General features: G+C 45.4%; 1 protein-coding gene across 6 annotated transcripts in view; it reads right to left on the bottom strand.

Moving 5' to 3' along the window:
• The window catches only part of LOC137353125 (metastasis-associated protein MTA1-like), a 135,047-nt gene that overhangs the window by 10,719 nt on the left and 99,465 nt on the right, over positions 1-24,863 (bottom strand). For 4 of the 6 annotated variants that reach the window (XM_068019143.1, XM_068019148.1, XM_068019146.1 and 1 more), the window contains 12 exons: positions 24,614-24,731; positions 22,219-22,321; positions 19,990-20,089; positions 17,458-17,646; positions 15,450-15,524; positions 11,372-11,430; positions 10,468-10,589; positions 8,311-8,462; positions 6,964-7,150; positions 4,480-4,569; positions 3,410-3,553; positions 2,759-2,836 (listed from right to left, as the gene is read on the bottom strand). In XM_068019143.1, coding sequence (XP_067875244.1) covers positions 2,759-2,836; positions 3,410-3,553; positions 4,480-4,569; positions 6,964-7,150; positions 8,311-8,462; positions 10,468-10,589; positions 11,372-11,430; positions 15,450-15,524; positions 17,458-17,646; positions 19,990-20,089; positions 22,219-22,321; positions 24,614-24,731 — 1,417 coding nt within the window. The remainder of the gene's footprint in view (positions 1-2,758; positions 2,837-3,409; positions 3,554-4,479; positions 4,570-6,963; positions 7,151-8,310; positions 8,463-10,467; positions 10,590-11,371; positions 11,431-15,449; positions 15,525-17,457; positions 17,647-19,989; positions 20,090-22,218; positions 22,322-24,613; positions 24,732-24,863) is intronic. The other 2 variants (XM_068019144.1, XM_068019145.1) reach the window with 2 other exon arrangements.

Raw genomic sequence — 24,863 nt, 5'->3', positions numbered from 1 at the left:
ATGTTGCAGGGTTCTGACACACATCCCTCTGGGGTCAGCTATAACAAGAGGTTATAGCTGAACATTGGGATTGAAAACGATTGGTGGAAGTGAAATACAAATCAGATCTGACTGGCTTGCTTATTTACTTCACCATCCTCTGCTCATCTTCACCTTTGAGTCACAGCCCAAACACTGCACAATGCTAATCCCGGTACCAACTCTCCTGGGTTGAGTTTAGGGGCAGCAGTGGGATGGCTCCTTTATCCTGACTCCCCTAAGGTGCCATATAAATTATGTGCTGAGCATTACACACCAATGCACTATAGTAGTGAGAGGCACACACAGACTCAACACAGAGATCCTACAGCAGCAAAAGTTGGAGAACTCACTGAAGCCTCTTCAAATAATAATTTCATGGAATAAGTTAGGGTAGAAAACACAAAAATCTCATGCAAGCTCTAAACAGCTCACCTTGTGATGAGCTTTTATAATGGCTGGGTAATTGCTACATATTTTAGGAGCACTAAGAGTGTCAGATGGGGGAGCTGAGTGGGATGATGAGTTGGACAGAGGCCGATCACCTGAGACATGGGTTTAAATCCAGCCTGGGCAAATGAAGCCTCCTCAGCTCTAAGGATCCTATGTGAGGTGAGCTTGGGGCAGGCTTAAGCCAATGAGCATGGGCCTAAACCACAAACTGCAATTTTGCCCTGAACGGACACAGAAACACTGGTGCGGGAAATGGAGTCACTGGGCATGTTCCTGAGGTTGAAGCAGAGTAGAGGGAGATATGCTTTAACTATAACCTGTGAGCTGGGACTGCTGTTTGCTGACCCTCAACACTTGCAGGAAGATGCAAGAGATGAAAACGGCAGAATCGCTGAAGAAGCAGTTGGATGCTGAAACAGAGGAGTGGTAGCTGGATCGATGAACCATGGGCCCAATGATCTGCCTCATCATTATCTTGTGCAACAACTGATTTCCCAAACTGCGTTCAGCTATCTTCAAATCAAAATACAGCACATTTCATTCAGGTTCACAGAATAATGACCAGCTAACAGACACAAGATGACACCACTGAAGCAGGAATAAGCACATAACACATACAATACAGTGACTATATCTCAACAGCCAACTCATGGTTCTACGATTCATTACCCGACCATCCTTCACATAACCACTGCGCTGCTCATCGCAAGGTGAGAAAAAGTGAGGGAACCGGTCAGCACTAAAAGGTTTGACGAGCAAAGTCACTGCATGGTATACATTACACACACAATAACAAACAGCAAGGGAGTTAAGAGCAGTTGCATAAATCATGGGGATTGGGTGCCAGTGAACTGTATAACTGCCTTGCAGCTTCTATTGTTGTACAGGAAATGGGACACAAATCTGTGAAAACAAGTACGGCACAAGCCAGGAGTATGGCAAACCGATAACACTCCAAAACATCCACGGAACTATCTCAAAAAGCCAGGCATACATGAATTTAAAAATTGCCCCATTCTTCCGACCCCTCTCCACCAACTCCAAAACCGAAAATAGTTACAGGTCCCCAAACCCGCGCCCCCCCCCCCCACCCCCCACCCAGGCGGGCACCTGTCCCAGCACAGACTCCAACACAGCGCCACGTTTGAAATTGGAATCTGTCCTTTCCAGCCTCCATCCTTCTTCTGCAGTGGAGATGCTGGCTGACCCTGGAATCGGTTCCACAGGCACCAGGCGCCCTACTCTAGCTCATCCCCACAGATCCAGCTCATCCAAGAAGCCATTCCTCTTGTGTGACTGGACAGTGGCTGTGGACAGCTGAGCCAATTCAGCCCTCGTTTCATGTCCACATACGCACTTTCCAGAAGTGGGCTCTGGATAGTGACCACAAGCAGAAACTCTGACCAATTTCTACCTCAGGTTATTAAAGCCAACTGCAGTGCCTCACCTGCTGCTCTGGCTGAGACCAGCTAATGCAGCAAAAGCTGGGAATGAACCAGGAACCTTTTGGTTTATAGCACTCAACATCACATTGCCTTGACCAGCCGTGGAGGGAAATGCTCCTCTGTAGCCCAAGGATCACCAGAAGTGCTCCTGACCTACTGTGTTGGAGGCAAGGGATAGCAGCCCACTATAAGTGGTCTCCCACTCTATTAAAAGCTATTTTGCCTAACAGGATGCCCGAGAGCAAACTTAACATCGCACCAAAACAAATCAGCACAGGGACTCGACCAACATTTCCAAGCTGTGCAAGAACCTAATGATTATTGTTTTACTGCAGGAACTCTGTCTATACCCTTACACAAGGACAGACACAGCACTGCAATCTGTCCATCTCAGATCTTCCTCAATTCTTGCAGAGTGAGTGCTTATTCCAGAGAATAAGTACAGTAAAATCCACCTGGAAAAGGTGTTGGTTAGGGATGAAGTTTATTTGCTGTTGAAAGCAGGGTACAGATGCATTCCACCTGAAACACAACCGTTCCTAGAATTTAGTTAAGGAGGTCCAGATCCATTTGAAGTTAATCACTAGTGACTGGAATTACTTGCTCCTGAATATAGGGAGGATTTGTTCCCAGGCAGCCTTACTGAGGTTTCTCTCACTGCACAAACTGGGTTAAATATCCAAGTAATTCGACAAGCCCTACACGAGATCTGACCAGAAGCCTCACTGGTGTTTTGGCAGTTCTCGAACTGATAGGTGATGAAATGCCATGAGCAGGAGGCTGTTTTGGAGGTTATCAAAGCAGGGGGATTTGCAAGGGGAGCAACAACACAAAGCACTCACGATGAGCGTGTAGCCGTGAGCACGACTGCGCGATTGTCTTACCCCTAAACGGCATCAACAGACGTTTCTTCATAGTGCCTGGTAAACAAGGACCAACAGACAGTGATGAAGAACAATATAGAATACCAAATACAATTGAGCTGACACATAACCGAACTGTAGTAAGCAAGAGCGAACCATCTGGTAAACCAGTGTGGATCACGAAGTTGAGGTTTCTCAGTCTCACCCAAGCCCTCTGTGCAGTTTGCAGGAAGCATCAACAGACTAAGCAACATGAATGGGAGAGTTGTTGGGACAGTGACTCTGTGTCACCACAGGTGGAGCCATGTACCCCAATCCAAGAATCAGGCTCCGTCACTCCAGATCATGGTTTATGCAGCTTCATCTATGGGGCAGAAACCTGCACACAGTCTGGGCACCCAAGTCACAATGTTAGGTTTGAAGTCAGCATGAACAGGTTATTGCTAAGGAGCGCACATGAACTTCATTACAAGTCAGATAATCACAAGAGTGTCCTCTTAAGCTTGGTGTTTATGACACAAGGTGATGTTGTCAGAAAGGTGTGGAATTAGATCTGAACTAGAGCTATGGACTGTGAAGATAGGTGATTGAGCAGCTTAGCTACCCGTTTATTCTGTACGATATACTGACCATCGATGCCATTGTGCTGCTCGTATCCTCGTTTGCCCAGAATAGTTGGAGAGCCGTGGTTTAGGACAGGGGGCATCTTAGCGGGAGTCACATTGCCTGAGTGTACAGCCAGACTGGAAGCAGTCTTAACAGGTGGGTGGAGTTCTGCAGGGTAAAAGAATAGGACATGTCACACACTGCATTCACAGAGGTAATCCCAGTACAGCTCCACAGATTACTGAAAGTGCAAGCTCTTGCCGTGATACAATTCCACAAATGCCAGCAGAACTTTCAAATTACATCCAAGCGTTGCCCCCTTCAATAGTAAGATATTCGCTGAATACCAAACTCAGAAACCCTAGCTGACTGTTCAGTTAATCAAAAGCAAAACACTGTGCTGTGGATGCTGGAAATCTGAAATAGAAACAGAAAATGCTGGAAGCACTCAGCAGTCATTGCTGAATCAGGGTTGCCCAAATTCATTCCAAGTAGGACACACAGCCAGCAGACAGAACACCTTCATCCCATCAGCTTCCAGTGGTTAGGAGCATAGCTCCTAGATGTGATGACCCATTGTACAACCCCCAAGTTGCAGTACCGTCTGCTTTTAACAAATTACACACCACGATATCATCAAAATAAATCTGTGCACATGTTTAGTGACAAGAGTCAGCAGTTATTAAGCTCGATTGTAAATCTGCTGGAAACGTGGCTGCTTACGAGGAAACGTGGCTGCTTACGAGGGCGGCACAGTGGCGCAGTGGTTAGCACCGCAGCCTCACAGCTCCAGGGACCCGGGTTCGATTCCGGGTACTGCCTGTGTGGAGTTTGCAAGTTCTCCCTGTGTCTGCGTGGGTTTTCTCCGGGTGCTCCGGTTTCCTCCCACAAGCCAAAAGACTTGCAGGTTGATAGGTAAATTGGCCATTATAAATTGTCACTAGTATAGGTAGGTGGTAGGGAAATATAGGGACGGTGGGGATGTTTGGTAGGAATGTGGGATTAGTGTAGGATTAGTATAAATGGGTGGTTGATGTTCGGCACAGACTCGGTGGGCCGAAGGGCCTGTTTCAGTGCTGTATCTCTAATCTTACCCAGGTATTTTACTATAGATTCCAGCGACTTCCTGATGAAGGGTTTGAGTTTAATTGCCTTCTCTCCGATTTCTGGAAGTCTAGCAGTGCCTGCGAGGATTAGAATGCAACATTAGCTGCAACCAAGGGATAGCAACAGTCATCATAATCTGAACCAGGAACCAACAAGAACACATTCAACACATTACATCCGAAGCAACATAACTAATAAACAACTGGACATTACAGATCACACAGGAGAAGGGAAGCGCATATGATAAAATAGGTTACTTTGGTACTAACGTTTATTTCCACAATTATCCACATGCTATGACAAAACCCAGGTGTAAAAGAATGATCTCATAATATAGGCACAAATACAAACACAAAGCTGGTCCTTTAACATCCTCCATCAAAACTCTCACCCTGCCAGTTACCCATTTTACAGTATACAAACTGGACAAAAAGTGTACCTAGTTCAGGGATACGTTTTGTGATGTGTTGCGCTTTGTAAGGAAAAATTATGAGAGACAATATAAACTAAATAGTAGCATAAAAGAAAAATACTGCAGATGCTGGAAGTCTGAAATAAAAACAAAAAGTGCTGGAAATACTCAGGTCAGATAGCATTTGTGGAGAGAAAAGCAGAGTTAACATTTCAGGTCTGTGACCTTTCATCAGAACTGGCAAAGCTTAGGAAAGTATTAGTTTTGAAGCAAGTAAAGAGGGTGGTGGGGAAGAGAACAAAAGGGAAAGGTGTGTGATAGAGCAGAGGACAGGAGAGATTAAATAACAAAGATGTCATGGGACAAAGGCAAAGAGAGTGTTAATAGTTGTGGTAGAAGACAAAGTATTAGCCCAGAGAGTGTATTAATGGCAGAAGAATGAGCAGTTCTGTCCAAAAGCACAACATGAAAAACAGGCACAGGGGAAGATGAGGAGAATTTTTCTTTCTTTACTCAGCGACTTTTGATGATCTGGAATGCGCTGCCTGAAAGCGTAGTGGAAGCAGACTCACCACTAACTTTCAAAAAGGAATCAGATATATACTTGAGAGAAAAATTTACAGGGTTATGGAAAAAGAGCTGGGACTAACTGAACAGCTCTTTCAAAGAGCTGACATAGGCACGATGAACTGAATGGCCTCTGTCTGTGCTGTAAGATTGTAAGAACACATTTTAACAAGCACCTCAACCTTTACTGAGACTTAACAGAGAGCAACACCATTTGCGTTTTTTAAAAAGCTTGCTTTTTTTGATTAAACACATTGTATAACCCCCTCCCGAGTTTCAGGGCCAATAGATTGCGTAATGAGGCTCAGAGAGATGCAGAAAAGGTGGGGCAACTGTGAGTACCACAGACAGAGAAAAGTTTCAACAGCTTAATAGCACTTGTAAGTTGCTTGAGGTGGTGTGCAAGCTTTTAAAGATAACACCAGTACTAAATTTGCACATAAAAACAAGAAATGCTGGAAATACTCAACAGGTCTGGCAGCATCTGTGCAGAGAGAAGCAGAATTAACGTTTCAGGTCAGAGACCCTTCTTCAGAGCTAGTATTGCACATATCCGGCTTCACCAGCCCGACGTCCAACAAGATTAAATCAAACGTCAGTAACAAAACATGCAATCAGGCAGCAATGGTCAGCAGTAAGGGCCACAGTGTTAAACCCAGCGTTACTGCAATGTTAAGATGGCGCACAGTTCAGTGTGGAGTTGGGTCAGAGAGACTTAAAGTGCCAAGATTGCCCCAAGCCACTAAGTGTTAATGGTGGGCATGTATGACTTTTGGTTATAGAGTCATAGAGTCGTACAGCATAGAAACAGGCCCTTCGGCCCACCGCGTATTTCCTGAATGTTTAACTTTCTTATTCTGCTTTGCTGTTCAGAACCAGTTCCTTTCGACAACAACAACTTGCATTTATACAGCAACTTTGATGTAGTGAAACACACTAAGGCGCTTCATAGGAGCGTCAAACATAATTTGACACCAAATCATGAGATATTAGTAGGGATGACCAAAAGTGCGGTCAAAAAGGTAGGTTTTACCTAGCATCTTAAAGCAGGAGAGGTGGATAGGTTTAGGGAGGAATACCACAGCTTAGGGCCGAAGCAGCTGAAGGCATGGCACATCTGCTAATGGAGGAGTGAAGGAAATTGGAGATGTAGAAGAGGTCAGAACTGGAGGAATGCAGCGTACTCAGAGGACTGGAGGAGATTATAGAGTTAGGGAGGCGCAAGGCCATGGAGAGATTTGAACACTAGGATCATAATTTTAAAGTCAAGGCATTGGGGACTGGATGCGCATGTAGGTCAGCGAGCACACAGGCGATGGTAAACAGATCATGGCATGAGTTAGGATACGGCAGCAGAGTTTTGGATAAGCTCCAATTGAGGAGAGGTAGAAGGTGGGAGGCCAGGAGTGCATTGGAATAGTCAAGTGACGGAAATCAGTTAGATACAAGTTACAGAGAACAGACAGTCCATTACAGCTCCACAGCGACTCACATTCTGCTTTGATAGCTGCACTGTTGATTGGTATAAAAGGACGCCGTGCTGCCTGCCGCGGACGAAACAGGTTCTGACAGAAATACCGTGCAATTTTGGTTAGTCTTGTTGTCTGAAGACAGAAAGCCTGCCTCGTCTTCAGTGTAAACTTGGGGTTGGCATTCTTCACCCAATACCCATGGGGATTCTACAAGATAAAAACAATCACAGCTAGAAGACATGCTGAACAAAGCATACATTATAGTTTACTTGTACAATACAGCAAGTATTTGGGCTGTGGAGTCTGCATCACATGGAATGAGACAAAAGCATTCTGGCCTTTCCCTCCACAGCTCGTGTAGAATCTAAGGAAAAGATTACCATTGCAGAAGCTCGATTGATTTTTTTTTTTTTTACAGCTATCAGTATAAGAAAAACCACTAGGACATGATACAATAAAACAAATTAGACTTAAATAACTTGTTTATTAACATTTTCGTTTGCTAAGGGGTTCCCTGCAAATACCAACACTCTTAGGAACTTGTCCCACAGACACCCTGCAAACACACTTCTACAAACCCCGCAAATACTAAACCGCTCTGGGGGAGCCCCAGGAGACACCGCGCTGCACCAGTGCCGCCCCAGGAATCATCACCCAACGCCGGGGGAACCCACAGGAAATACTGCCACACTCGGGACCCCCGTCCACCCCGGAAATATGCCACACTCCAGGGGATACTCTGGAAATAGGGTCTCACTGCAGTAGAGCCCCCGGAAATACTAAACACTTTAGGGGACCCTCCAGAAATACTGTCCCACTCTGGGGCACCCCCGAACTACCACACTCTGTGGTGCTCTCCTACTCACTCCTTGGGATTCCCTGCACATGCTGACACACACTCCTCGCAAATCTCGATTTGAAAAACGGCTTTAAATTTAAACACTAGCACAGAAGAATTAACTGGAAAAGGCCATTAATTCCAACAAGCTTGGTTCTATTATAAATTAACTGAATCTCCCCCCGTTCCCCAACCCCACCCACACCTCTCAATTCATTCTCTCCAGTTGTCTCTGAACCTGATCCATACTTGCTGTTTCATCCCATTACCTGGGAACATATTCCACAACTTGACTACTCTTTGGTTGGAAATATCTGCCTAACCGTCTTCATCCGACCTCCCTAATTTTTATACTTAAGTCTTCTCTTTTCAAGTACAGTGCATCCACACTTCTGATGTCCCAGCTGCTTCGTTGTTTACAATGGAGGCAATGTCATCGCAGTGACTTCAAAACAAACCCTGTAACCCTCAGTCAAAATATTCTCCCTTTCCTGCCACCATCCCTTTTGATCACGGAGTTAACACTTACTGAGCTGCTACGGTTAGGCCCAGGTCTCTCGCCCTCGAGCCTTGTTGGCATCTTCAGGCCGCCGTACTTCTTCCAGTAATTCCAGCAAGCGGCACACAGTCTGCACTGCATGTTAGGAGGGCCCCACGAATACCACTGGTATGACTGGGTTGCTAAGAGGGGAGAAACATAAAACAGAAAGTCCTCATCAACCTGTCCTGAGTAGGAAAGACATAACATCCAGTTTCACTAAGTAAGCGCCAATGATTGTGAGCATGTATGCTGATGTTTAAATACAGCTCAGCAAATGCCAAAAATTCACATCTCACACACACTCAAAATGTCCATGATTGTTAAGGGTAGGATAGCCAGTTTGGAAGCGGACAGTGTAGTTTTGGGATGGCTGCCTGATAGTTTTAACAGAACTGAAGCACTCTAATATTCAAATAGTGTATTTCAAAAATGCTGTGGTCATGTACAAAGCCCGCATCAAACAAGCACTCCAGTTTTGAACTTACCCAGTGAGAGCGGTAGCCCTGCTTTAATGGGAAGATATCAATAACTTTCACCTATGAGTGCCCTGACCCCAAGAGCTTCTGACCACACATTCGTGCCATCACGAACACCGCCTATTTCCATCTCTAACATTGCCTGACTCTGTCCCCATCTCAGCCCATCTGTTGCTGAAACCCTCATCCATACCTCTAGCCTTAACTATTCCAACGTACTCCTGGCTGGTCTCCCACATTCTACTCTCCGTAAACCCGAGGTCAGCCAAAACTCTGCTGCCGTGTCTTAACCCGCACCTAGTCCCGTTCCCCTGTCAGCCCTGTGCTCACTGACCTACATTGTTAAGTAGCATCTTGATTTTAAAATTCTCACCCTCGTTTTCAAATCCCTTCATGGCCTCACCCTTCCCCATCTGTGTAACCTCCTCCAGCCCAACAATCGCCCGAGCTAGCTACACTCCTCAAACTCTGGCTGCTTGTGCATCCCTGATTTTAATCATTCCACCATTGGTGGCCACACCTTCAGTTGCCTAGGCTCCAAGCTCTGGAATACTCTCCTAACACTTCTCCATGTCGCTTTCCTCCTTTAAGACTCTCCTTAAAACCCCATCTCTTCGACCAAGATTTTGGTCTTCTGACCTAATATCTCCGTGTGGCTAGGCATCCTATTTTGTTTTATAATGCTCCTGTAAAGCGCCTTGGGACATTTCATTACGTTAAGGTGCTATATAAACATGGCGTTCTTGTTGCTTAGCAATCAAAACACTCCCTTTCCAGATACAGAGAAACTACTTCTTCAGGAATCCAAAACAAGGAGGCACAGTAAGTCAGTGTTACCAGATCAGGCTGGAAGTGAACTAGAAGAAACCCATCAAGACGGGAGGTGTCATTGCTGAGTGATGGAACACTTACCATTTCAAGCATCTAGGTCGAATAAGGCAGTGGTAAAGCTCCCTCTACACTGTCCCAAACACTCCCAGGATAGGTACAGCAGGTGTTAGATACAGTAAAGCTTCCTCTATACTGCCCTAGAAATATGTTCCATTCAGCCTCAGCTGAGTGTCCCCCATGGCACAAATGTTCCATTTCCCACATCAGGCTGTCTGTTGCCTCTGGGTAGCAGTTTTGGGCCTGTAACCACAGCAAACCAGCAAACACAGGAGATTTTTTCTGAGCTGGATTTGAAAACAATGTGCTAGAGGTGAAATCTTTCTAATCCACTATGCTTAAAAAAAAAGGCTTCCAGTTCCAGGTTTGCAGAAATCTGATAGGTTACCGTGCTGTGCACACTAGTGTGGTTTTACCACAAGACTTCGCAGCAAGTACAGACCTCAGACAGGAAGAACCACACTATGAATGGTAAGGGGGTAGGTGAAGTGTCCTAAAGTGCAACCACAGTGGCAGAAATCAGATCAGATGGCAGTCTGTCTTTTTACCAGTAAATGATACCTGGCACAGGTCTTCTTTCCCCAAATAATTCTGCACGATCTCTGCCGATGTCTTGAATGTAGGATTTAGGCAGAGTTTGGGAAGGTCCCATTCCTGCTTGGTCAAGCAAAATCCTACATGCGAGTGCACTGTGCATCGGAGAGCTGCAATCGGACATCATAGCACAGCACCTACACAATCAGCGATGAGCACATCAGCAATGGTAACAGGTTCTACTTACTGTAGCAGCTCTCACAGGCCCTGCCGGCTCCTCCGTTCTGTCCCGGGAAACCAGCTCCATTCACCATCCCTGGTTTGCTGACTGTGTTATTCACATTGATCTGGTTAGGGTTTGGTTTGTTGCTGAAGAAAGCAAATAAGATGTATATTAAAAGCTATGGATATGGTCAAGGCGCCTGGCTGGCCAGTGTGATACTGCACCTTGCACACGATGCATCCACTGTCGTGAACCCGGTAGCCAGATTTAACACAGTTGCAAATGGAGGAACATTCCTGATGACACAGTTAGTAAATTCAGTGAGTAACTCAACTGTACTGATCAAAAAAAAACACAATCTGAGGGAAAGGGTACCAGAGGGTCAGCATGCAGACAATCAGTGTCAACGTGACGATCTGACGCTCCCCATGATTGAACACCCTTCTGACACTGATTGTGTGTTCACATATGTAGAATGGTCACACGGCTAAGGAACCTGTGGACAGTACTCCAAGGAGACGTACGGTCTTCAGGAGAGAGAAATGTTAAAGATAAGCAACGTAACACTGCAACATTTTAAAAAGATCATTTAAAAAGAGTCAGACACAGCTTCAAACACACCCTGGGACATGACCCTATTGTTTACATGGTAAGCATGTCATTACACAATATAAGACAGAACTATAAGCTATTCACCACCTTCTTCACTTACAAAGAGCTTTCAAAATGTTATTAGCTAACCTTGTGTTAGGCCTGACATTGAATTACCTCGAGTCCATCATGTGTGTTCGCTCGCTTGTCTGCTCTTTTAAAGAATTGACACGGAGATCAGTGTGACAACTGCTATAGCTTTATTATTCCACCCAGTTTTCCTTGCATTACATTTCACTTTTTTTTTCAAAGGAGCCAAAGCCATGAAAGTACTTACTAGTTGGGGATGTACACCTGCTTTAGTCGACTCTCTGCTTCGGCTGCTTTCAAACGTTTCTGGAAAAGAAACTGTATTGATTAGCCATCTCTCGAGGACTGGTCCAATTTCATGAACCTCAGCCCCAAGGGTCTGCTGTACGTGCCCAGGCACCAGAAGTCCCTTCCCGGTTGATGCCAATGTATTAAGAACTCAGATACATAGCCTCAGCACTGATCAATTTGCAATGCGCCACAGGACACTGTCTTGGACAATAGCTCTTGGAACCCATGACAATTTTGTTCCTGGACACTATATCCATAGCACATCTGTATCAAAGCACCACTACACCCACAGACTCCCCACCCCTACACAAATACTGGTACACCAATGTTCTGTCTTCGGGATCACAGTTTATAAAGCAGAGTCCCTGACAAAGTTAAACATTACACCCAAGTAACAGTGGCGCATTGGTTAGCACCACAGCCTCACAGCTCCAGTGACCCGGGTTCAATTCTGGGCACTGCCTGTGTGGAGTTTGCAAGTTTTCCCTATGTCTGCGTGGGTTTCCGCCGGGTGCTCCGGTTTCCTCCCACAGCCAAAGACTTGTAGGTTGATAGGTAAATAGACCATTGTAAATTGCCCCTAGTGTAGGTAGGTGATAGGAGAATGGTGGGGATGTGGTAGAGAATATGGGGTTAATGTAGGATTAGTATAAATGGGTGGTTGTTGGTTGGCACAGACTCGGTGGGCCGAAGGGCCTGTTTCAGTGCTGTATCTCTAAATAAAATAAATAAATCCCCACTGTGAGAATAAATGAGTCGGCAACGTGTTAGTGGTAATCCCTGGTGCAGTTCCCAGTCCCTGGGAAGGGTATGAGGAGTCTGGCACTGTTTAAAAGGTATATGCGTGGTTACCACTGGGACAGCTGCCATTCCTTTATTGGTCTGCTCACTGCGCTGGTGAGGTTTGGATTTTTAATTGTGAAAGCATTTACTGGCTTCTCCGGTAACAATTCACACCACCACAAAGCAGCACATCCAGCTGCCTCCACCCTCACTATCTCCATCAGATGGAGCAGAGAGAAGCAATACAATTAGCTTAATGCGAACACCAGCCCATCGGGCAGTGTGGCAGGTGTTATCTCTGGGATTCCCATTGTAAAAGCCTACTTCGAGAAAACACAAAGAAAAATTGAATATTCTTCAAAAATCGCATGAACTAATCACAGCGGGTTTATAGAAGTGGGGTGTGAGAAAACTCAATCTGAATCAGTGATTATTTTTCTCCCTGCCTTTTCAGGAGATGGTTAGAAAAATATCACGGACTGTCGTTCCCACTGCTTTAAGAGGAAAGTAGCAAACAGGATAGCAGGCTGAAAACAATCGTCCTGGTCACTGCCAAAAACAACTCCACGATCATTACCGAGCCCAAAACCCACTCCTCCTGATCACTACTGAGTCCAAAACCCACTTCTCCCTATCACTACCGAGCCCAAAACCCACTCTCCCCGATCACTACCGAGCCCAAAACCCACTCTCCCCGATCACTACCGAGCCCAAAACCCACTCTCCCCGATCACTACCGAGCCCAAAACCCACTCTCCCCGATCACTACCGAGCCCAAAACCCACTCTCCCCGATCACTACCGAGCCCAAAACCCACTCTCCCCGATCACTACCGAGCCCAAAACCCACTCTCCCCGATCACTACCGAGCCCAAAACCCACTCTCCCCGATCACTACCGAGCCCAAAACCCACTCTCCCCGATCACTACCGAGCCCAAAACCCACTCTCCCCGATCACTACCGAGCCCAAAACCCACTCTCCCCGATCACTACCGAGCCCAAAACCCACTCTCCCCGATCACTACCGAGCCCAAAACCCACTCTCCCCGATCACTACCGAGCCCAAAACCCACTCTCCCCGATCACTACTGAGCCCAAAACCCACTCTCCCCGATCACTACCGAGCCCAAAACCCACTCTCCCCGATCACTACCGAGCCCAAAACCCACTCTCCCCGATCACTACCGAGCCCAAAACCCACTCTCCCTGATCACTACCGAGCCCAAAACCCACTCTCCCCGATCACTACCGAGTCCAAAACCCACTCCTCCCGATCACTACTGAGCCTAAAACCCACTGTCTCTGATCACTACCGAGCCCAAAACCCACTCCCCCGATCACTACTGAGCCCAAAACCCACTCCTCCCGATCACTACTGAGCCTAAAACCCACTGTCTCTGATCACTACCGAGCCCAAAACCCACTCCTCCCGATCACTACTGAGCCTAAAACCCACTGTCTCTGATCACTACTGAATCCAAAACCCACTCCCCCCGATCACTACCGAGCCCAAAACCCACTCCTCCCGATCACTACTGAGCCTAAAACCCACTGTCTCTGATCACTACAGAGCCCAAAACCCACTCTCCCCGATCACTGCAGAGCCCAAAACCCACTCCCCCCCGATCACTACCGAGCCCAAAACCCACTCCCCCCCGATCACTACCGAGCCCAAAACCCACTCCCCCCGATCACTACTGAGCCCAAAACCCACTCCCGCGATCACTACTGAGCCCAAAACCCACTGTCTCTGATCACTACCGAGCCCAAAACCCACTCCCCCCGATCACTACTGAGCCTAAAACCCACTGTCTCTGATCACTACTGAGTCCAAAACCCACTCCCCCCGATCACTACCGAGCCCAAAACCCACTCCCCCCGATCACTGCTGAGCCCAAAACCCACTCCCCCCGATCACTACTGAGCCCAAAACCCACTGTCTCTGATCACGACTGAGCCCAAAACCCACTCTCCCCAATCACTACCTAGCCCAAAACCCACTCTCCCAGATCACCAATGAGTCCAAAAACCAATCTCAAACCCATTCCCCAGGCATTACCATTCCCTAAACCAATACCCAGTCACTGCAATTTCCAAACTCACTCCCTGGTCATTACCTGTCCCATATCATTATCATCTCCAAACTCAACCTGCAGAGCTTAAGTGAGGAAAGGATTGGACTTAGTTGTGAGAACCTCAGGGTTAAGCACCCTTCTCAGTCAATGCCTGGGCTATTAACATCCGTGCAACTGCACCCAGCAAGAATCAGAACATTAGGGGAGGGAGGGAAGGGACATGGAACATTGGAATAAAAGAGACACCAATGAAATCTGAACTGAGAATGCATACACAGAGCATATGTATCCTTACATTGGCTACAGAGGCTCATATTGCAGGTTTTGATTAATGGTCGGAAGTACTCATGTTGGTACAACTGCAGTGAAAGTGGTACCCCTCGCTTGTGTGAAAGCAGTTGCAAAGCAACAGTAGGCCACATCATCCTTACCATGCAGTCCCAAAAGTTCCACACATACCAAACTCAGGATGGGCAGCATCATCATTAGAAGCACTGATAGCATTCTGACCTATGTAGCACCAGCCTTTGCTCAGAAAGCTCTGTTATTGGTAGCTGTATCAATGTGAGTTAATGAATTAAAATGAATTAATGTGGAGAATCAAAAATCTGGGATTGTTCCCAGGAGCAGAAATTTAAGGGGAGATTCAATAGAGGTGTTCAAAACTATGAAGGCTTTTGATTAAGTAGATAGGGGAAAAATCTTTCCACTGGCAAGAGGGTCAGCAACCAGAGGACACAAATTTAGGATAAATTGGCAAAAGAACCAGATGGGAGATGAGGAGAAATTTCTTCATACAGGGAGTTATGATCCGGAATGCACTGCCTGAAAGGGCGGTGGATACAGATTCAATAGTAACTTTCAAAGGGGAATTGGATAAATCCTTGAAGGGGTAAAAAAAATTTCAGGGCTACGAGACTAACTGGATAGCTCCTTCAAAGAGGCTAAATGGCCTCATTCTCACTGCATCATTCTATGACGACTACTGCACCAAAATCAAATCATACAGCGTTACTGTGCAACAGTCTGTGTATGAGGTTTAGTACCAACATCCAAGTAGGCCCAGTGTCAACACTGAAGCAGTCACATTGCCAGCTCATTCTAATCTGTGTTAGAGCGAGTTACTTTATAGTCAATGTTCAATATCACAAGATTAAGGGAAGCAGAACACTCTACCTGCTGTACGTATCTGTCAGTTGTTTTCCACATGTAATAGTATTCTATTATACTGGTTAGCGATTTCCATGGAAGCTGCAACAGGCAATGAAAAGGCATTTAGAGTCCAGAGTAACAATACAAACCCATGCATCCAACACTGACATCCACCCAACATACATCACCAAGATCCCTACACTATATGGCACAGTAAGAGCACTAAACATGACGGAAGCTGTATAAATGGTTCTGTGTCTGCAGAGCTATCTCATCAGGTACTTCTGCCCCATGCCTCTGCAGCAGCAGTGGTATTTTCTATTACTATTTTGTTCAGCCTGCACATAAGAAGAGCATCGGCCTGCAGAGCAGAAGTCCACACTGCTGGTCTGTACAGATCTTCCCCAAAAGCAATGGCGATCTAAGGCCATAAGAATAAACCCATGACCAAACCCTCCTGAATCACCGCACACATAGAAAATCAGGCCCCACACAGGAGCTTCTTGACTTCTGAGCAACCTTTATAAAGACAGATAGACTTGCATTTATTCAGAGCCTTCCACATCCTCAGGATGTCCCAATGTGCATCACACGAATCAAGCATATAAGCAAACAATGTAAGCAATTGGTGCACAGTAAGATCCCACAAACGAGATGAACGGCCAGTTAATCTGTTTTGGGGGTGCTGGGTAAGCAAATCTTGACCAAGACACTGCAAGAAGTCCCTGCTTATATTCAAAAAGATGCAGTCTTTTACGCTCATTGAGCAGACAGCTGAGGCTTCAGTTTAACATCTTATTCGAAAGGCAGTACAGCTCTGACAGTAGGGCGCACTCTCAGCACTGCAGTCAAGTGTGTGCCTAGGTTACGTGCTCAAGTCCTGAGCTTCTGATTCAAGAGGTGAGCGCACTACTGCCTGAGAGAAGCTACCAGTACAGATCCTGCAGGTATGCTGGTGTTTCTGCATTCCCACAGTCCCAAAACCCACCCCGCAGTATAAAATGAGAATATTTGGGAACACAGATAGCATTATGTTCTGAAATGGTTTTACTGATACAGCTACTTCGCACCATACCTTTTGCAGTGCTGATTTTCTGCCACTAGAGGACTCCGATGCTCACTGCAGATACAGTGGAACTGTGCCAAACTGTGGCAGAGAATATCACTGCAGGAATTAAATTTCTGTGCACATTGTATCTATTCTGCACCTTTCACCATTACAGGTGGCATTTATGCTGAGCAATGGGTGCGTATCCAAAAACTTCCAATACAGCGCTTTGTGGCATCTGCAAACTTCCCTCCTGTTTGCATCTCACAATTTGCGACAGATTGTCCTTAGTGAACCCATGGACATCCTCAGGATGAGTTTCTCCAGGTGAATATTAATTTTATCTTAAGAATTCTAGGAGCTTACCACTGCCAAGGCTGTCTGATAACGGTCATAAAGTGGATCAAGACATTTTACTACTTTAAAAAGCGTTATATAAATGTAGGTTGTTGTGATTGATCTATAGTACCCCAGTATATCCCTTTCCCCTTTTTGAAAGGAGTTATTACAGTGGCACCTCTTCAGTCTAGTGGCAACAACTTCCATTTCCAAAGATGTCTGAAAGATTGTGGGAAGAGCCTCTGACTTCCCTCAGTATTGAAATATGCAGCCACCAGAGCATAGTGCTCACTCTACACTGTCTCATCAAACACTCCCAAAGCAGGTACAGCAAGGGTTAGATATAGAATAAAGTGCCCTTTACACTGTCCCATTAAACACTCCCAAGAGCAGGTACAACACAGGTTTGATACAAAGTAAAGTTCCCTCTACATTATCCTATTAAGGAGTGGAAGGTCAGTGTTTAATCCAGTCTACAAGCCATGAATTCAGAGCTAGAATACCAATATTTAGAGCAGCAGTTGGCTCATTCAGACTGGATTTTGAGGGACCCAATTAACCCCATGCAGTATGACAATTACAAGACTCAGAGTAAAATGAGCTCTTGCCAGCTATACACTGCTTATAACTTCCAGCTGTACTCACAAAATCTTGTCGAATGTCACTAAAATCCTTGCCGTATTTTTCAAGAGCCTCCTCGAACAGGTTTGCTTCAGAGGCTGACCATTCCTCCATCTCGTCCCGGCAGAGCACTGGCCCTCCCTGCGGCACCAGCGCTGAAATTGCCTTTGACACGTCATAGTTATTTTTATGTAATGTGTCCATTGAGTGAAACTGCAACAGAGGACAGAGCGGAAGTCAGTACATGCATCCAAACAGGGAAAGCAGTGAGCACTCAGTTACACTATCCCCCAAACAGGACAAGCAGTGTACACTCGGTTATACCATCCCCCAAACAAGGCAAGCGGCGCGCACTCGGTTATATTGTCCCACAGAGGATGAGGAATGCAAAGTTATACTTACACAGGACAAACATTGCGCAGTTATGTCATCCCACACAAGAAAAGCAGTGCGCACTCGTTGCGCTGTCCTCAAACAGGGCAAGCTGCGTGCACTCAGTTATACCATTTCCCAAGCAGGACAAGCAGTGCGCATACAGTTGCACCGTTCCACATGACATACAGTACATGCACTGCGCACTCAGTTACACTGTCCCACAGAGGCCGAGCACGCAGTATGCAGTCAGGTACACCCACCCCTCAATTCACCGACGAGCAATATATAGTCAGGTACACCACCCAAATGGAACAATTAGTGCTCAGTCATACACACACAACCAGTAAAACATCATCAGACATGCCATCCTACATACAGGACCACAGAAGTGTTACAGTAATGAAAGCAAAACCAGACTGTGGTGAGAATGAACTTATTTGATACGAGATCTGAAAAAATGACCATTGTAATGAAAGATGAACAGGTCACAGTAATGATATTACACAACATTTACACCGACACAATTCAAACTGGCTCCTGGGGTTTTCAATTCATAAAACCCATCCGAGCTGAAGTACTAGAATGTGAATACTACAAAGACACTGAAAGAGGACCAGTCGTCTATTGGGTCACCATTTAAAAGAATGATTGCGTGAAGTTAATTTGTCTCAGCCAGGTTAGCAAGAGGGACTCTGAAAATTAGCAATAATCAACATCCAGTAAGCACTACTGGAACATGAGTGTGCCCAAGCTGGATAACAGGAGATCGGAATGGCAGAGATTATTTCCATAGTTGAATAGCCTGCACTGGATCACACGTGAGGGTGCCTCTGAGCATCCATGGTACCGGACATCTAGAGCCAACAATCTTCAGGACAGGAGGGGAGAAAAATGGTTAAAATGCTCCAGATTGTGTAACCTTGACAACACTCATCACATCCTCAGAAAAATTTGAAATCTTGACGTGTACTCAGCATTATTTTGCAGGCAAAAATGAAAAGGCACGTTGTGCAAAGCAAGGTCCATGATAAAGTAAATGAGGTGGCTGAGCAGCTCTTTTGCTGGCAGTTACTACAACGATGCTGGCCAGGATGCGAAGAATTGCCTGTTATTCTTTAAACAGTTACATCTAACCCTACCACTGCACAATCATGTATCTCATCTGGAAGACAATAGCTCCAATTGTGCAGCACTCCCTCGGTATTGCATTGCAGTGTCAGCCTGGATTATATGATCAAGTCTTTGAGCTGGGACTTGAACTCCAACCTTCTGACTCAGATAGAAGAATGCTGTAACTGAGCCAAGCTGACAACTACTATTTAACGATAAACATTCCTTAGCAACTGACTCCAATGGGGGCGCAGATTTCACTAGTGCCGACTCCAAACGGGGGCGCAGGTTTCACAGGCATTGTTGGGCAAGTGACCGTTCTTAAACTGCGAGTCAAAACGCTGCATTGGCATCCTGTTCACTTGAGGAAGGCATTACAGCCTGCCCCAAATCTGTTCTCGGCCAACATATCCACAAGTGGCTGCAGCAAAGGTGAGGAGGGGTGGTGGGGGGGAAGAGATGGGTAGGTGTGGCAATCAGACAGCAGGAACCCTGCCTAGCTTTCTACTCTCTGTAGCCAGAGACACCAGGATGACTGCTGCACTGTCCAAGACTAGGCAACGTGGGACCATCTGGTCTGTATGAACTGGTGCATTAAGCTCAGCATTTACCAAATAGCTACTTGGGGAGCTCATGAACTTCTAATACTGCAGCTCCAAGTTAACTCAAGAAATAAGTCCAGCACCAAACCTTCATATAAATACTTGCAATACAGCATTTACATATTGTGCCAATTAAAAACTTCAAGATTGAGATCGATTGATTTTTGTTGGCTACTGGGATCAAAGGATTTGGAGCAAAGGCAGAAATCTGAAGTACAGATCAGACATGATCTAATTGAAGGGCAGAATGGCCGACTCCTGTTTTCATATGTTGTAAGGCTGTGAGGATGTTAACACAAGCAGGATTTAAATTATAATTGTTAATGCTGGCCTGGCAGGAAATATTCACTGCTTTAGAAGTCGTCCCTACATTTATCGCTTACACTATTAGACAGGTTCACTTCATAAATTAACATTACAAGGGCAGCTGCAATGTATTGGAGGGCCACAAAAATGTTTCTCTCCTTACCAGTGTGATATCTCGAGAGGCAGCAGCAGCACTCATGTGCAGACTTGGCTGTCGTACAGAACTACTGCAGTCTAAGGCCCGAGCAAATGTACCTACAGATCTGTAAGACAAGAATAAAGTATCACAAACAGGCAGTAACCCACCTGAAAAGAGCCATTACATTTATCCTTTAAAGGGAAACAGTTACCTCTGAGCAGCAGACTAATAGCTTTCATGGTACATGACTCACATCATTTGACCAACCGCGAGCTGCGCTCGACTCTGAACCCTAAACACTCAAGTTAGCGGTGTTCTTTACACAGAGGGTTGCAGGAGCATGTCATATTTTTCCACAGGTTGAGGGACAGATAATTGCATCTGTGGTTGCGTTGATAAATTAAAGGTTTTAAAATGAGGCTTTTAATAGACAAGATAGCGGTCTGTGCTGGCTGTCCAACTGGAACAGTGGAGCAGCCGTGGGCTGTGCGTGCTGCAGGACCACTGCCCAAAGTTTCAAAGATGACATTCACCTGCCAAAAAACCCCCATCCGTCTTACTGCAGCCAACAGGACGTGCTGACCAGACCAGGCTGGAGGTGGGGATCTCTTGCTGGCTTCATAGAAACATAGAAAATAGGAGCAGGAGTAGGCCATTCGGCCCTGCTCCGCCATTCATTATCATGGCTGATCATCCAATTCGATAACCTGTTCCTGCTTTCGCCCCATACCCTTTGATCCGTTTAGACCCAAGAGCTATATCTAACTCCTTCTTGAAAACATACAATATTTTGGCCTCAACTGCTTTCTGTGGCAGCGATTTCCACATGCTCACCACTCTCTGGGTGAAGAAATTTCTCCTCATCTCAGTGCTGAAAGGTTTACCCCGTATCCTTAGACTATGACCCCTGGTTCTGGGCTCTCCCACCATCGGGAACATCCTTCCTTCATCTACGCTGTCAAGTCCTGTTAGAATTTTATAGGTTTCTATGAGATCCCCCCCTCACTCTTCTGAACTCCAGCGAATATAATCCTAACCAACTCAATCTCTCCTCATACGTCAGTCCCGCCATTCCAGGAATCAGTCTGGTAAACCTTCGCTGCACTCCCTCTATAGCAAGAACATCCTTCCCTCAGATAAGGAGACCAAAACTGCATACAATATTCCAGGTGTGGCCTCACCAAAGCCCTGTATAATTGCAGCAAGACATCCCTGGTCCTGTACTCGAAATCTTTCGCTACGAAGGCCAACATACCTTTTGTCTTTTTTACCACCTGTTGGACCTGCATACTTACCTTCAACGACTGGTGTACGAGAACACCCACGTCTCGCTGCATATTCCCCCCTCTCAGTTTATAGCCGTTCAGATAATAATCTGCCTTCCTGTTTTACTACCAAAGTGGATAATCTCACATTTATCCACATCATACTGCATCTGCAAGGCATTTGCCCACTCACTCAACTTGCCCAAATCACCCTGAAGCCTCTCAGCACCCTCCTCACAACTCACCCAGTTTTGTCTCATTTGCAAATTTGGAGATATTACATTTAGTTCCCTCATCTAAATCATTAATATATATTGTGAATAGCTGTGGTCCTAGCACCGATCCCTGCGGTACCCCACGAGTCACTAACAGCCATTCGGAAAAAGACCCATTTATCCCTACTCTTTGTTTCCTGTCTGCCAACCAATTTTCTGTCCATCGCAATACACTATCCCCAATCCCATGTGCTTTAATTTTACATGCTAATCTCTTATGTGGGACTTTGTCGAAAGCCTTCAGAAAGTCCAAATAAATCACATACACTGTCTGTCCCTCATCAACTCTACTAGTTACATCCTCGAAGAATTCTAGTAGATTTGTCAAGCATGATTTCCCTTTCGTAAATCCATGCTGACTCTGCCCGATTCTACCACTGTTCTCCAAGTACTCTGGTATAAAATCTTTGATAACGGCAATCATTAGAAAAGATTCCAGACAGACTGCAAACATTCTGAAACTTGGTAACTTGAGCTGACAGTGCCTCCCGACTTCCCCCAGATGGTACAGAAACGGTATTGACTCATTCATACTAATGATTCTGTCACCAGGGGCCAATACCAGGGCACTAAGGTGGTGGCTGGAAGTCCAGCCCCTCACTGCAATTACAGCAGAGCAATGAGACCTCCAGGATTTACTAAGCCCTTATCTCAAACCTTCAACATCACAGAAATGAGAGCAAATGGTGGGTGCCTGCAGTCATTGGGCTTACCGTGCAAGGACCAAAAACTGGTCTATCTGTCTGTCAGTCAGAGGGCTGTCAGGATCCCAGATTTTTACTTCAAGTTTTAACTGGTCTCTTTCATCCTCTTCATCTGAAGAAATAAAACAGGAAAAAAATGCTAGCAAAGAGAGCAAAGTACAGGACTGCAATAGACTGTGCAATGAATCTGGAAGGTACAGAAAACACTGACAGGATAGTTTATAGGTCCCCTAACAGTAGTCGTAGCATCAGGCAGAGTACAAGTCAGGAAACTAGAGATGCATATAACAGGGTAATACAGTAATCATGAGGGATTATAACCTTCATATAGATCGGGCAAACCAAATTTGCAGTAACAGTTTGGAGAACGAGTTCACTAAATGCATTCAAGATAGTTTCATCATCAGTAGGTAGTGGAACCAACTAGGGAATGGGCAAATTTAGGTCTAGTATTGTGTAACACAGGGTGATTTAATAATCTTGTAGTAAAGGAGCCTCTGGTGAAGAGTAATCACAATGATGGGATTTAATTTTGAGTTTGAGAGATTTAGCTAAGTCCAAAACTGGGGTTTTAAACCCTAGTGAAAACAAAGCAAACTACACTGTTATGAAGGGAGAGTTCGCTGAGCTAGATCAAAAACTAGATTAAAAAAATATGACAATGGATGAGCAATTGTAAACATTTAAAAATATAATTAGTAACTCAATGAATGTACATTCCCTTAAGGAACTAAAACCGCTCGGAAAAGTGGCCCAACCGTGACTAACAAGAGATGTTAAAGATAGCAATACAAGGACAAAATACTGTAAATGCTGGAAAACTCAGCAGGTCTGGCAGCATCAGTGGAGAGCTAATGTTTCAGGTCGATGACCTTTCATCAGAACTAGGAAAAGTTAGGAATGTAATAGGTTAAAGTAGGTCAAATGGAAGCAGGCGAAAAATTAACAAAAAGGGCAGAAGACGTAGGTGTACTAATTTCAATTTAGTATACTGTTTCCGGTGCTCACAATGCGGATTGATCTGCATTTGGGGAGATCAAATGCAGGTTGGGTGACCGCTTTGCGGAACTCCTCCGTTCAGTCCGCAAGCATGACCTCAAGCTTCCAGTGGCCTGCAATTTTAATTCTCCATTTGGCTTTCAAGCTGACATATCTGTCCTTGGCCTACCACTGTGCTCCAATGAAGCTCAGCACAAGCTTGAGGAACAGCTCGCCATCTTTTGATTAGGCACTTTACAGCCTTGTGGACTCAACATGGAGTTCAACAATTTCAGACTACAATCCCATTTTATTACCTTTTCTTTGCATGTTTCAATCTTAATCTTGTTCTTGTTTTCAGACAGCAGCTGTTCATTATTCTGCCATTCACACCTCCTCTAGACACATCTTTTGTTTCTTTACTTGTTCCATTACTACGCCCTTTGGCCTCACACCACCAACTCTCTTCATTTAATGTCTCCCATCTTCCACCCCATCACAGACATCCCTTTTGTTCTTTTTCCACCCTCCCCTATTGGAATGTAACCTAGTATGGAATGAAGAAACCCTCAGAGGGGGGATAAAAGAAAGGTGCTGAGAGACATCAGCGCACACCAACAGAAAAAGAATCAAAGATCATCAGTCAACAGTGAAGAGACATGCACCGCAGTCAACTGGAGGTCAAGGACCGGAGGTCCACGGAGAATGCAACTGCTTACCACTGCCTTTTGTTGAGTATTATGTTTTTGTATTCATTAGGATAAACGTAATAAATTCTGTGAAGTGTGTGACAACACACTCGTACCCAGCTTGGTTTGTACCTAGTCTGAATTGAAAGTCCCTTTGAAATCAGCTCTCCCAACTGATTCTGTAATTGTAATTAACCGAAGTCTAAGAATTAAAGTAAACCCAGACTTTACAAAATGTTCAAAGCCAAATAGAAGTTAAAGGTTGCCGAACCAGCACCAAGTACCACCTGATGTTCTGAAGTCGGGGGGTGGGGGGGGTCACTGACCTGAAGCGTCAACTCTGCTTCTCTCTCCACAGATGCTGCCAGACCTGCTGAGTATTTCCAGCATTTCTTGTTTTTATACCAAGTATCACTTGCTCTACTCCATAAATCCCAAAGGGTCTTAGAGAAATGGCTTCCTGTTTGTCTCTCCTCACCCTAACGAATGAAAAGACAGGTATGGGGAGGGTATGGAAGCATGTGATTTAATCAGGTGGTACAAATGGATAAAGGCACCAGCTGAATGGTCTGTTTCTGTGTTGGAACATCTACAGTTCCTTCACCTTCCCCCCCACCCCAAAGCCATGTAAATGTTCTGGGAGAAGCAAATAAAAGAATTGAGAAAAAGATAATATCTTTAAACCTCCAAATATCCACTCAGAGAAAACACAAAGCATTGATGTGTACGTTACCCACCTTCTTTTAGTAAATCAGGAATATCTGCCTGGTACCTGGGACCTACACGGATCTCTCCTTTATCCGCTAGAAGAGTCTTTTGCTGTGGATCGTAAACTAGACAATAAAAAAAGGAATCCTGAAAGAAAACAGAAAGGAAGAAAGGTTACTTCAGAGTGCTCGCTCAACACAATAAGCCCTTCCCTCTCCAGAGTGAGAGAATTCCAGAGGTCCCAGACTCTTCCCTCCCCAGAGTGAGGAAATCCCACAG

The sequence above is a fragment of the Heterodontus francisci genome, chromosome 40 (genome assembly GCF_036365525.1).
Source record: "Heterodontus francisci isolate sHetFra1 chromosome 40, sHetFra1.hap1, whole genome shotgun sequence".
Lineage (NCBI taxonomy): Eukaryota > Metazoa > Chordata > Chondrichthyes > Heterodontiformes > Heterodontidae > Heterodontus > Heterodontus francisci.
This window is presented reverse-complemented; position numbering and strand designations above follow the sequence as displayed.